General features: G+C 43.0%; 2 protein-coding genes across 8 annotated transcripts in view; one reads left to right on the top strand and one right to left on the bottom strand.

The window, feature by feature from the left end:
• fhip1aa (FHF complex subunit HOOK interacting protein 1Aa) overlaps nucleotides 1–14985 on the bottom strand; it is a 151190-nt gene that overhangs the window by 1836 nt on the left and 134369 nt on the right. For all 5 annotated transcript variants that reach the window (XM_059965028.1, XM_059965025.1, XM_059965027.1 and 2 more), the window contains one exon: nucleotides 8741–8882. In XM_059965028.1, coding sequence (XP_059821011.1) covers nucleotides 8741–8882 — 142 coding nt within the window. The remainder of the gene's footprint in view (nucleotides 1–8740; nucleotides 8883–14985) is intronic.
• The window catches only part of gatb (glutamyl-tRNA(Gln) amidotransferase, subunit B), a 64925-nt gene that overhangs the window by 48476 nt on the left and 1464 nt on the right, over nucleotides 1–14985 (top strand). The gene's annotated exons all lie outside the window — the stretch shown is intronic.

The raw sequence follows: 14985 nt of genomic DNA, 5'->3' as shown, positions 1-14985 counted from the left end.
TTATTCATATTATTATCCTTCCCAAAGCCATTCCCCTGCCTTCTCCCCATAACCTTTGACTCCTTTACTATTCAAGAAGCTATCAACCTTCTCTTTAAAGATACACAATGACTTGGCTTCCACAGCTATCTGTGGCAATAAATTCTACAGATTCACCACCCCCAGCTAAAGAAATTTAGCTGGGTAAAGTTCATATATTACAATGTGACACTTAATCAATTAATATATTATTTACGTAAGGAGGAGTGATGCTCAACATTTATTCATTGTAATTCAAGCACAATTAGAGAAATTCAGGGCAATGTATAGGAATGCCTCCAGCTGCTTGAACTCAAACTCAGGGTCTTTGAGTGTCCTGCTCATAAATTCTTAGTGAACGGCATGGGGAATAATCTGGACACCAATTTGGCTAGAAAAATGGTAAGTTGATCAATGCATGACAAAGGTGCAGGCTGAAGGGCTTGAGCCATTTACAGGGACTTAGTCACACCAGAAAGTTTCCATTTTTAATGGACTAAGCAATATCCGTGTTGGGGAGGTTGTCAATTATGGTTAGATATGGGATAGACACCCGTCTATGCAGACTGCACACTGCAGTACAAGAGGAATAAGATGCACAAAAGAATGAGTGTCACATATTAAACTGAAGACCAACACTATCATGAAATACAAAACTTACTGCCACATTACAACTTACCTAGGACTTTACTTGTAGTTGTTGTGCAAATAAGATTGGTGAACTGGAGGTACGAGTAGGATTCTACACATATAATACCAATTAATTTTATAATGTTGTGGTAGTAATTGAAATGTGGCTCAGAAAAGACTGAGCACTAGATCTGCCAGCTCCATCTTGGGTACAACCCTTGAGGATATTTGCAAGAGGTAGTGCTTCAAGAAGGTGAAATCCATCATTAAGGACCCTTACTATCCAGGATATGTCCTCTTCTGGTTACTGCTGTTAGGGAGGAGGCATAGGACTTGAAGATGCCACACTCAATGATACAGCAGCAGCTTCAAAGATGCCCTGTCGTCACATTTCTGAGTGGTTCATTAAAAACACCTCATTATTCCTTTATTGCATTATTTATTTACTTTGTAGTTTTAGTGATTTTATGCCTTTGTGGGCCAAACAACAAATTACAAGTCGTACAAGACAGTGATAGTAAATTTGATTCTGAGAAGGAAGAATGGGGATGTTTTGCAGAATTACTTAAGAATTGGTGCATCCTTTGCCCATTTTCTGTAGCAGCAGGAAAGCACTAATGGAGTATTCCACAGGCCAAGATAACACAGCAAATCTGCAGAGAAATTACAGATATTTCCCAGAACTAAAAGGCTGTGTTATTGATTGGGATAATTAGAGTAAAGGGCAACAAAGGACAGGGATCTGTTGAAATGTGTCCAGGAGATTAATTGTTCAGTATCTTTCTGACCCAACAAGGAACTAAATACATTCGGATCTGGCCCTGGGGAATACGATGCGTCAAGCAAGCTAAGCCTGAAGTGATAAAGTTTAATATTGGAAAGAGATTAAGAGCAATCTGAAGCAGAACTACTTAACTGGAGGTGGGATAAATACAGTGGAATGAGAAGTAATCTGCATTGGAAAGACATTGAACCACTGGTATGTAAAACTAGCAGTACTGTCAAGCAGGTGTTTCAGGTAGAAATAGCTACATTCCCACAGATCTCCCTGAATGATAAAGGGAATAGCAGATGAAATCAGATGGTATATAAAACAGGTGAATAACTGCAATGAGACCTAGGCTAAATAAATTAAGCTGCAAAACAAATTGAGAGCACAACAATTGACAGAAAAGAACAAAAGTGTCCTTTATTGGCACATCAGTAGTGAGTAGTAAGACCAGATTTGAGGCTGATGAGGATAAAAGGTTATAAATACTCCTCCAGTCTTTACTAAGGAAGAGCATGTTGCCAGTAAATTACTTTGGGGAGGTAACAGAATGTGTAGGAGCAAGTTCTAGAAAGGCTGGATCTGTTTAACATAAATTAACCACTTGATCCAGATGTTTCCTCAGCAAAAAGATGCATCAGAAAGTTTGGTGGTTGCCAAACACACTGCTGTAATATTTGTATCCTACATGGCTACCAAAAAGGTGACAGGAGGAACAGAAAGCAGTAGATACAAGACCTTTTTATAAATACATGTATGGTAACAGTTAACCTAACCTTAGTTGCTCTTAAAAATAGGCACTTCAAAAAGTTCAAGTTAATGATTAGAAGCGAGTACGTACTAGTCAAAAGCAACTAACTGAATCTCTTGTTCTGGTAACCCAGAAAGTTAATGAAGGGTCACTAGTAGATGGTGTTTGTAAAGTCCCACATGAAAGGCTGGTTAAGCAAAACTGAGTGCCAAGTTATTAAAAAGTCTGCAGCTACAGGGATTAGTAATTGGCATAGAGCCAGAAAGTAGGGAGCAGCGATAAATGGATATTTCTCAGAGCAGAGGATGGCAAATGCCTGTGTTCCTAGGACCACCTGAGGTCCTTCATTGGTTAGGGTCAACCATGGATGTTACATCCCAGCTACCTTCATAATACACAAGCCAGGGCAATATGATATGGAGAACAAGCTGTTGCCCATGTAGTAGGCTCCCCCTCCCCAAGCAGTTGATGAATCCAAAGGAATGACAGAAACTGACAGAGTTTGGCATCCGCAGCGTCGCAGTTGTCAGTCAGTGTTAAACTCGATATAGGACTACCTCGCGGACTCCAGCTCCGGATTTTTCCTCAGGATTCACTCCCAAAGCCTTCCCCGTGAGTGGGTATGGCTGTAAAGCAGTGGGAGGTTTGAGATCAATTTTTCTTTTCCTAGATGAGCTGCCAACCACAGCTGATGAGCCCCAACTGCTAGAAGCAACTGGTTTTCAGGCACTAGTAACCCACCTTCGCCCAGGAGCTGGACTTTGTTGTCAGAGGCTATTTGAGATGCATGCCACTGGAAGCATTTAATAGGTAGTGGTCCTTGTCCCCAATACTTAGATGACAAAATTTGTAAGTATAGTAAAGAAAACAGATAGACTGATTGATTGGCAAATTGGTGGAAGCCAAAAAGAAATTCTGTTATGAAATTAGACTGCAGATGAGGTTCTCCTTGGTGCACAAAGTTGAGGGAGTTTTGATCACAACCAGAAGACACAGGAGCAGAATTAGGCCATTCAGCCCACCATGTCCATCCTGCCATTCCATCATGGCTGATCCATTATCCGTCACAACCCCATTCTCTTCCCTTTCCCTGTAACCTTTGATGCCCTAACCAAGAATCGATCAAACTCCACTTTAAATATACTCAATGACCTGGCCTCCAAAGCTGTTGTGGCAAAAAATTCCACACCTTTACCATGCTCTGGCTAAACAATTCCTTCTCATCTCTATTTTAACTGGATGACCTCTATTCTGAGGCTGTGTCCTATGGTCCTAGACTCCCACTATAGTAAACATCCACTCTGTCTAGGCCTTTCAATATTCGATAAATTTCAATGAACAACGCCCCTCTCCCATTCTTCTAACCCTTTCATTCCCAAAATCATTCTAGTGAACCTCCTCTGAAACTTTTATTAGATAAGGGGCCCAAAAACTGCTCACAATGTGATCTGACCAATGCATTGTAAAGCCTTAGCATCACATCCTTGCTCTTATATTTTAGTCCTCTCAAAAAGAAAACTTTTGCATTTGCCTTCCTTACCACTGACTCAACCTATACGTTAGCATTTGAGGAATCCTGCACAATGATTCCCAAATCCCTTTGCACCATTGATTTTTTGAATTTTCTCCCAATTTAGAAAATAGTTTATATCTTTATTCCTTCTACCAAAGTGCATGACCGTACTATATTCCATTCTCCTAATCTGTCCTTGTCCTTCTTCAGACTCCCTGCTTCCTCAACACTACCTGCTCCTCCCCCTAGCTTTGTATCGTCTGTAAACTTCACTACAAAGCCATCAATTCCATCATCCAAATCATGGACATAATGTGAAAAGACATGGTCCCAAGTGGTACCAGTCCCTGCAGAACACCACTAGTCACTGAGGGCCAACCTGAAAAGGCTCCTTGTATTCCCACTCTTTGCTTCCTGCCAGTCAGCCCGTCTTCTATCCATGTTAATATCTTTCCTGTATACCACGGGTTCTTAGCTTGTTAAGCAGCTTCATGTGTGGCACTATATCAAAGGCTTTGTGAAAATCCAAGTAAACAACATTCACCGACTCTCCTTTGTGCCTCCAAGTATCCTGAAACGTCATCTTTAACAATGGACTCCAACACCTTCACAACCACTGAATTCAGGCTAACTGGCATATAATATCCTTTCTTCTGCCACCCTCCCTTCTTAAAGAGTGGAGCGACATTTGCAATTTTCCAGTCTTCCAGGACCATTCGAAATCAAGTGTTTCTTGAAAGATCATTACTATCCACAACCTCTTCAGCAATCTCTTTCAGAACCCTGGGGTGTAGTCCATCCGATGCAGGTGACTTATCTGCCTTCACACCACTCAGCTTCCCAAGCACCTCCTAAGTAATAGCAACTACACTCACTTCTGCCCCCTTACACTCGAATTTCTGGCATCTTCCACAGTGAAAACTGACACAGTATACTTATCAAATTCATCCACCATTTCTTTGTCCCCATCACTACCTCTCTGCTTCATTTCCAGCTGCCCAACAGCCACTCTTGCCTCTCTTTTACTCTTTATATATCTGAAAAAACTTCTGGTATCATCTTTGGCTAGCTTACCTTCATTTTTAATTTTTTCTCTCCTTATGGGTTTTTTGGTTGTCTTCTGTTGATTATTAAAAGCTTCCCAGTCCTCTAACTTCCCATTAATTTTTGCTGCATTATAATGCCTTCTCTTTTGTTTTTATGCCGTTTTTGACTTCCTTGTCAGCCGTGGTTGCTTCATCCTCCCTTTAGAATACACTTCTTATGCTTTCCAAATCACTCCTGAAGTTCCAGCCACTGATGTTCTACCATTATCCTTGCTAGTAACCCCTTCCAATCAACCGTGGCCAGCGCCTCCCTCATGCCTCTGTAACTCCCTATACTGATGCATCTGACTTTAACTTCTCCCTTCAAACTGCAGGGTGAATTTGATTATATTATGACCATTGCTTCCTGAGGATTGCTTTATCTTGTCAAATCTGGTTCATTACACAACACTCAATCCAAAATTGCTTTTACATTAGTAGGTTCAACCTCAAGTTCTTCTAAAAAACCATCTCGTAGGCATTCTACAGATTTCCTCTCCTGGGATCCGGCACTAATCAACTTCAATATTGAAATCCCCATCACTATTGTAACATTATTACAGCCATTTCTATCTCCTGGTGGAATTTATAACACACATCCTGGCTGCTGTATATAACTCCCTTCAAGAGTCTTTTTACACCTGCAGTTTCTCAATTCTATCCACAAGGATTCTGATCCTATGTCACCTCTTTCTAAGGATTTGTTTCTTTTTTTAACCAACAGAGCCACCCCATCCCCACTACCTTCCTACCTGTCCTTCCAATACAATGTGTATTCTTAGATGTTAAGATCCCAACTATGATCTTCTTTCAGCCACAACTCAGTGATGCCCACAATGTCATAGCTGCCAACTTCCAACTGCGCTACAAGATCATCTACCTTATTCTGTATACTGCATGCATTCAAATATAACATCTTCAGTCCTGTATTCATCATCCTTTGCAATTTCACCCTTATGTTACACTTCAAATCATCCCATGGACAGCAGTTTTGCCCTATCATCTGCCTGTCTTTCTTCACAGTCTCACTACACAATGCATTGACTTTATACCAATTGTCCCACCCTCAGCCACTCTGATTCCATTCAACCTGACAAATTAGCTTAAACCCTACCCAACAGCTCTAGCCAACCTGCCTGCAAAGTTATTGGTCCTCCTCACATTCAGGTGTATGCTGTCCTTTTTGTGCAGATCATACCTTCCTCAGAAGAGATCCCAATGATCCAGAAATCTGAAACCCAGCCCCCTGCACAGCTTCCTCAGCTACTCACACAAAGTGCTGGAGGAACCCAGCAGGCCAGGCAGCATCTATGGAAAAGAGTACAGTCAACGTTTTTGGCCGAGACTTTTCATCAAGACTTAACCACTAGGACACTGCCTGGCCTGCTGAGTTCCTCAGTCATTTTGTGTGTGTTGCTTGGATTGGCTGATTTTCTCACGTTTGTTCATCAACCACTCATTCAGCTGTACTATTGTCCTATTTCTGCCCTGACTAGCATGTGATACCAGAGATTACTACCTTGGAGGTCCTTTCTTCAGCCTTTTCCCTAACTCCCCATACTCACTGCGCAGGGCCTCTTCCCCCTTCCTACCCATGTCTTTGGTGCCAATGAGCACCACAACCCCTGGGTGCTCACCCTCTCTCCTGAGAATCTTCTGTAGCTGCCCTGAGACATTATGGACCACAGCACTGGGAGCCAACACACCATCCCAGCTTCTCCTTCTCGGCCACAAAATCTGCTGTCCATCCCCCTCACAACTGAGTCAGATAATCACTGAATCAGATAGCAGCTAAAATTGAGAGAAGCTGGTTCTTATTGAACAACTGGAGGCTAAGAGGAAATCAGTAAGTATGAAGAAAATATTTTACTAGGCAGAAAATAGTTGATGGTCTGGAACTCGTTACCTATACAATGATGGGAACAATCAATCATGGTTTTCAAAAGGAAACTAGATAGCTGCTTGAAGCAATAACTTGCAGGGCTATTTGACAAAAGCAAACAATGGGACTGACAACATTGTCTAGTTGGTATAAATGGACCAGCGGGGCGGCCATTGTTGGGAGTAGGCCAGTAGTGAGAGTAGGAGTGTCAGACTATGGCTGAAAGGAGGCTTCGGCTCGTAAGAGGTGTTGGCTCTGGGTAAGCTTCTGTTTAGGTTCCTTTTTTTTTCCTCTTATTGTGCCTAGTGAAGTAAATGACTGTTGTGTGTTCTTCATGCCAGATGTTGGAGACTCAGTGTCTCCCAGGGAACTATTTCTGTGTGAAATGCATCCAGCTACAACTCCTTGATGACTGTGTTACGGATCTGGAGCAACAACTTGTAAGATAGAGAAGGAGAAGATAATCGATCAGAGTTACAGGGAAATAGTCACTCCTAAGTTGCAGGAGGCAAGCAACTGGGTGACTATCAGGGGAAATGGAAATGTGAATAGGCAGTTAGCACAGAGCACCCCTGTGACCACTCCCCTCAGTAATAAGTATACCGCTTTGGATACTGTGACGGAGGATGACCTCCCAGGGGGATGCCACGGTGACCGGGTTACTGGCACTGAGCATAGGTCTGTGATGCAGAAGGGAAAGATGGAGAAGTGGAAGTGGTAATGATAGGGAACCCAATAGTCAGGGGAGCAGGAGGTTCTGTGCACGTGAGCGGGACACCCAAATGTTACGTTGCCTCACAGGTTCGAGGGTCAGGGACATCTTGGATAGTGTCCACAGTATTTTGGAGAGGAAGGGAGAGCAGCCAGATGTCTTGGTACACATTGATACCAATAACATAGGAAAGAAAAGCAAAGAGGTTCTGAAAGAGAATTTAGAGAGCTAGGTAGAAAGCTGAGAAGCAAGACCTTCAGGGTAGTAATTTCAGGATTGCTGCCTGTGTCACACACCAGTGAGGGACGAAACAGGATGATTTGGCAGATTAATGTGAGGCTGAGAAGCTGGTGCAGGGGGCAGGGCTTCAGGTTCTTGGATCATTGGGATCTCTTCAGGGGTGTGGGGAGGTATGACCTGTTCAAAAGTGATGGGTTGCACCTGAACCCAAGGGGGACCAATAATCTCTCAGGCAGGTCTGTTAGAGCTGTTGGGGAGGGTTTAAACTAATTTGGCCAGAGGGTGGGAACTGGAGTGAAGGGATTCAGGATAGTATGGATGATAAAAAAGCAAAGATAGCACGCAGTCAGACTGTCAGCAAGGACAGGCAGATGACTGGACAAATTTGCAGCCAGCACGGTGAGGATCAGTGCATCAGGGATGCAGAATCAAAAAGTGTAGCAAATACAGTACTCAAAGTGTTATATCTCAATGCACAGAGTATAAGAAATAAGGTGAAGAAATTTCTTTAGCCAAAGGGTGGTGAGTTTGTGGAATTTATTTTGACAGGCAGCTGTGGAGGCTGTTGGGTGTATTTAAGGCAGAGCTTGATAGGTGCTTGATTGGACACGACATCAAAGGTTACAGGAAAGAGGCTGGGGAGTGTAAAAAAGAATTAGCCATGATTGAATGGCGGAGCAGACTTGATGAGCCAATAGCCTAATTCTGCGCCTATGTCTCACAGTCTAAATGGGCTGAATTTCCTTCAATTCTGGAATTGTTCTGAGATTCTACTAAATGTGAAGCCTTCTTGGACTTAAAAACTTAAGGAGCATATGATAACAAAGCAACAACAAAAATCCTGGTTATTTCAAAGGCTTGTTTAAATTGTTCCTTACTAAAATAATTAAATCCAGAACACTGCAGATAGAAGCCTTGTACAATTTTTAATCTAATTAGATTTAGTGACTTTTTTTGATGAATACTTTGAGGATGATTAAGGAAATACTTCTAAGAACGTCGGGAGGGAGAGCAAGGGAGTGGGTGGAATTGAATAGATCTTTCAGAATTCCAAAGCATATTATACCCAATGGTAGCCTACTAGGTTTTAAAAGTATTTGATTTCTTATCTGAAAGAAGGTACACATTTTTGGACATTACCTTTGTCTGTTAATTCTCCTTTGTACGATGAAGGGTTATCAACCCGAGCAAGCAGATTTTCACGAGACTGGGTTAAAATTGTTGTGAAATTTTCCACTTTTGCAGCAAACTGCTCAATACTATTTTTAACAGATGCCAGCACCTACATAAACACAAAAACAGAACAATCAAAGCTTTGGCATTTCCTCTATTTGGATGAAGAAGTGATGCATCAAGTTAAACTACTAGAAAATTTGTGTTTTGTTTTAAATTTTGCTTACCAGTTAGATAAACAAAGAAGAATGAGGAAAAGTAGGGCATTTGGATCCTCAAGCCTGCATTTAGTAAGATTATGGATGGTCTGATTATAATTCCAACTCTGCCTGCCTATTTGCTGTATTCTTTCATTCTTTTGTTTGTCAAGAATCTACCCACCTTGGCTTTACAAATACTCACTCTGTTTCCACTGCCCTTTGAAACAGGTTCCAAAGTCTTGCTACCCTCATCCTCAGAGACTGTCTTCTATGGGTAAATTCATTTTAAAACAGCAACTAAGGAGCATTATTTCCCTACATTTTTATTCCATTCCCCTGGCAAAAATCGTTCAGTTAGCTCTCCTGATTTCCTCTTCACCTGCATACTAACATTTATAAACCATGCAAAGAACATTCAGCACAATGCGCAACTCAGACCTGTGATCTCTCACCATTTATATCATTTGTTACTTTATTTCCTGCTAGTATGATTAATTCCACATTTCTTCACAATATATTTAATTTGCCAGATCATTACCCACACTCATTACCACAATTATTATATTAAGTTAGTTTTGGATACATTTAAAAATCAAAACATATGTGAATTCAGAAGCATTGCCTGATAATGTAAAGCAAATGCTTTGACGAAGTTAAAAGTAAAATTACATATAATATCACCATATACAACCCGGTGATTCATCCTCAGTAAGTTCAAGAACCATAATAGAATAAGTGAAAGGCCACACCCAATAGGGTGGATTAACCATCAATGTGCAAAAGACACCAACTGTGCAAACGCAAAACAGAAAAGAAATCATAGTAATAAATAAATAAGCAATAAATATTGAGAACATGAGATGAAGAGTCTTTGAAACTGATTCCCAAGGTTGTAGAAATAGTTAAATGGGACAAGTAAAGTCATCCCCATTGGTACAAGAGCCTGATGGCTCAGACAGTTGTATTATACATGCATACTTTGACAACAGAATGACCCTTTGAGGAGTAATAATTGTTCCTGAACTTGGTGGTGTGAGTCCATAAGACATAGAAGCAGAATTAGGCCATCTGGCCCATCAAATCTGCTCTGCCATTCAATCATGGTTGATTAGTTTTTCTATCTCCTCCTCAACCCCAGTTCCCGGCCTTCTCCCTGTAACCTTTGATGCCGTGTCCAGTCAAGAACCTATCAATCTCTGCCTTAAATACGCCCAACGACCTGGCCTCCACAGCTGCCTGCGTCAACAAATTTCACAAATTCAACAAACTTTGGCTAAAGAAATTTCTCCGCATCTCTGTTTTGAAAGGGTGCCCCTCTATCCTGAGGCTATGCCCTCTTGTCTTTTCCACAACTATTCTGTCTAGGCCTTTCAACATTTGAAAGGTTTCAATGAGATCTCCCCTCTTTCCTCCTGAATTCCAGCAAGTACAATCCCAGAGCCATCAAACTTTCCTCGTATGATAACCTTTTCATTCCTGGAATCATCCTTGTGAACCTCCTCTGGACCCTCTCCAATGCCAGCACATCTTTTCTAAGATGAGGGGCCCAAAACTGTTCACAATACTCAAGGTGCAGCCACACCAGTGCCTTATCAAGCCTCAGCATCACTTCCTTGCGTCTGTGATGTCACAGAAGTCCAGAGGCTCCTGTAACTTCCTGATGGCAGCAGCGAAAAGAGGACATGTCCGGGGCGATGCTAGTCTCTGATGATGCATGCAGCTTTCTGTGACGGAGCTCCCTGTAGACGAGCTCAATTGTGGGGTGGGGCTTTACCCGCGACTGACTGGGCTGTATCCACTATTTTTAGTGCAATGCCAACATCTTAATTTGAGCATCCACTTCTGAGGGTTTGCCCCACAGAACACAATTAATAAATCATTGTCATTCCTGACCAGGTGCAGTAAAAGGATTCTTAACCAGTGTTGATTTCGCCAAACAGCAATGGGTAGCAGGTTTCCCAGCCAGTAAAGGTGTTTCCTCTCCCAATTACTAGCTAGTCAGTGATCTGTACTATAAACTTATTCATGTAGGATGCACCTTGCTTGATTAGGCTCTGGTGTGATTCAGAAATCAAACAGAATATCTTAAAACAAAGGGTAATAAATACATTAAAGTTGAAAGTAGCTTTTTAAGATTTGAACTGTATATCAAGATTGGGAGCTCACTATCAATAGAACTGGGTACTTCCTACTGTTAAAATACAATGAGATCAGTTGTCTCTATTACACACCCAGAATGTTTCAACATTCTTCAATACCTTGCAAATTAGTTTTGAAAACTTAAAGGGCCATAGTCAAAACCTGAAAGCAGGTCCGGTCTTTAAGGTATCAAACTTTCTTCTTTCAATAGGAACAGTAAACCTTTGACTTTAAGGAGGATTGCCAGGTTCTATGAATAGTAAGAAAAGTCAGAAACTAGTCAACATTCTCTGATGGGGAGGCCAATGCAGACTGCACTTGTTTAGACAAGCTGAAGCTGACATGAACATTTCTCAAATGGATACTGTTGCCAGATTGAAAAGGCCAAGTGCTTGAGAATTTATTTATTTCAGATTCCTTCCTATTAACCCAAAAAGATTATTGATTTCTACTAATTTTCATGGATCTGTGTTTGAAAAAGTCCTCAAATGTGTTCCTGCAATTTACTATAGGTAAGGGAGCTTTTTTTTTAAAGTGACAAATTAAATTGTTTATTTTCGTGAAGATGTGTTAAGTGAATATTTTCTAATGGAGACCTACATTACAGCACCTGAACTTGAAAGCTGGAAATTATTTTTAAAGTTGCCTGATTAGCTGCAATTTGCCTAATGCCACAATCGGCTTCAGCAGATGCAATGTCACTAGCTCGCCCCTTGGATCACCTGGACAATTATACCTACGTCAGTCAGGCTGCTGTTTGTTGGTTACAGCTCAGCATTCCACACCATCGTACCCTCAGTACTAACCAACAAGCTCCAAAACCCGGGCCTCTGTACCTCCCTCCGCAATTGGATCCCGGTATCAGGAGACCACCGTCTGTGCAGATCGGAAATAACATCTCCACCTTGCCGACAATCAGCATTGGTGCACGTCAAGGATGCGTGCTCAGCCCCACTGCTCTACTCTCTCTACACCCACGACTATGCGGCCAGGCCATCTATAAATATGGCGCTGAGATGACAATCGATGGCGGAATTTCAGAGGGTGATGATGAGATGTACAGGAGTGAGACAGATCAGCTGGTTGAGTGGTGTTGCTGCAACAACTTTGCACTCAACATCGGTAAGACCAAAGATTGTTTGTGGACTTCAGGAAAGGGAAGTCGAGGGAACACACAACAGTCCTTATCAAGGGATCAGCAGTTTCAAGTTCTTAGGTGTCAACATTGCTGAGGATCTATCCTGGGCCCAACACATTGATGCAATTCCAAAGGAGGCATAACAGCAGCGATATTTCAGTCAGGATTTGAGGAGACTTGATACATCCCCAAAGACTCGCAAATTTCTACAGATGTACTGTGGAGAGAGGATTCTAACTTGTTGCATTATCGTCTAGAATGGTGGGGCCACTGCACAGGACAGGAAAAAGCTGCAGGAAGCTGCAGCTCCGTCATGGGCACTAGCTGCCACAGTATTGAAGACATCTTCAAAAGGGGATGCCTCAAAAAGCAGTATCCGTCATTAAAGACCCCCACCAGCTAGGACATACTCTCTTCACATTGCTAACATTACAGAGGTGGTACAGGGACACAAAGACACACACTCAATACTTTAGGAACAGCTTCTTCCCCTCCACCATGAGACTTCTGAATGGACAATGAACCCATAAACACCCCAGTTTATTTTTCATTTTTTGTTCTTATTATTTAAATTTACACACACACACACACACACAGAGTGTATACTGTGCAAAAGTCTTAGACATGTATGTATAGCGAGGGTGCCTAAGATTTTGACACATTACTGTAATTTTATGAATTGCCCCATACCGCTGCCACAAGAAACAATCATGACATTCATGAGTTATGATATACTAGGTCCCTTTTGTGGACTGAGAGTAGGAAGGGGGCAGGGAGAGGGAAATTATGGTTGGGAAAAGGGGAAGGGAGAGGGGAGGGTTTAAGACTTTTGCACAGTATAGTATATATTTTTTTACTGTAATTTAATTTTTAAAATAACGTATTGCAATGTACTGTTGCCTCAAAACAACATATTTCATGACATGTCCCGTGATTCTGATTCAAGTGACACAAGCGATCACCAGATGGGCGGGCCTTGCAATCCCAGAGTCGCAGCAGGTTGGAAGGCTGTCGCTGTCACTCATGTTACAGTTCTCTGGAAGAGTTAGATATCCCAGGCAAGCAATCTTCTATTCAGCCTGACTTTCCTCAGATATCAGCGGTGCAAGGTGGAGAGACACCTGGTACTTGCGATCTGCTGACTGACCAGACGGAAACATCTCGGAAAGAAAGGTTGTCTATCAACACTAAAGGGCCTTACTGAGGACTACAACAGGGGCGTATACTTCGTTGGTCCAGTACAGGTGCCTGATGAAGTATTAAGTGCACTGTCTGGTTTGCCTGACAGAATGTAAGTGGAGGCATGAAAGGGAGGTGTCCATCCCCAGTTTCTCGCATGATTTCATGTGCCCCAGAGCTGCATTGTTTCCAGTCTGCGAGTGATGTGGACCTTTCTGCCAAGACGTGGAGCAGCTAATGGAAGTCGCGTAAGTTCCAGGACAGCGGCGACACACGGCGCATGTGGTAGGGCATCCAGGACATCACCAATTACAGGACAACATCACCTGACTGTGCAGGTGATGCCTCCCTCCCAAATGCGTTGAATAACTTCTACGCCCAGTTTGAGGCGGAAAATGATGTGGTGACGAGGAAGTCCACCCCTCCTACGAATGACCAAGTGCTGTGTCTCTCCGTGGCTGACGTGAGAAGAACCCTGTGCAGGGTCAACCCACAGAAGGCTGCTGGACCAGACAACATCCCCGGTAGAGTGCTCAGAGGATGTGCAGACCAGCTAGCAGATGTTCTCACTGACATCCTCAACATCTCCGTGAGCAGCACCACCATTCCAATGTGCTTCAAGGCCGCCACCATCATCTCCGTGCCAGAGAAGTCTTCAGTGTCCTGCCTCAATGACTACCGTCCCATTGCACTTACATCCATCATCATGAAGTGTTTCGAGAGGCTCATCATGAAGCATATCAAGACCCTGCTGCCCCCCCTCACTGGACACCCTGCAGTTTGCGTACCGTCCCAACCGCACAACAAGTGATGCCATTCCCATCACCCTCCACCTGGCCCTAACCCATCTGGACAAAAAAGACACATACATTCGGATGCTGTTCATAGACTTCAGTTCAGCATTCAACATAATCATCCCTCAGAAACTGATTGGAAAACTGAGCCTACTGGGCCTGAACACCTCCCTCTGCAACTGGATACTAGACTTCCTGACTGTGAGACCTCAGTCAGTCCGGATCGGGAGCAGCATCTCCAAAACCATCACACTGAGCACGGGGGCTCCCCAGGGCTGCGTGCTCAGTCCACTGCTGTTCACTCTGCTGACCCACGACTGTGCTGCAACACACAGCTCGAACCATATCATCAAGTTTGCTGATGACACGACCGTGGTGGGTCTCATCAGCAAGAGCGACATGTCAGCTTACAGAGAGGAGGTGCAGCGGCTAACAGACCGGTGCAGAGCCAACATCCTGTCTCTTAATGTGAACAAAACAAAAGAGATGGTTGTTGACTTCAGGAGGGCACGGAGCAACCACTCCCCGCTGAACATCGACAGCTCCTCGGTACAGATTGTTAACAGCACCAAATTTCTTGGTGTTCACCTGACGGAGAATCTCACCTGATCCCTCAACACCAGCTCCATTGCAAAGAAAGCCCAGCAGCGTCTCTACTTTCTGCGGAGGCTGAGGAAAGTCCATCTCCCACCCCCCCCATCCTCATCACATTCTACAGGGGTTGTATTGAGAGCATCCTGAGCAGCTGCATCACTGCCTGGT

The sequence above is a fragment of the Hypanus sabinus genome, chromosome 3 (genome assembly GCF_030144855.1).
Source record: "Hypanus sabinus isolate sHypSab1 chromosome 3, sHypSab1.hap1, whole genome shotgun sequence".
NCBI lineage: Eukaryota > Metazoa > Chordata > Chondrichthyes > Myliobatiformes > Dasyatidae > Hypanus > Hypanus sabinus.
Note: the sequence above shows the minus strand (reverse complement) of the source record. Positions and strands in the feature narration are given on the sequence as shown.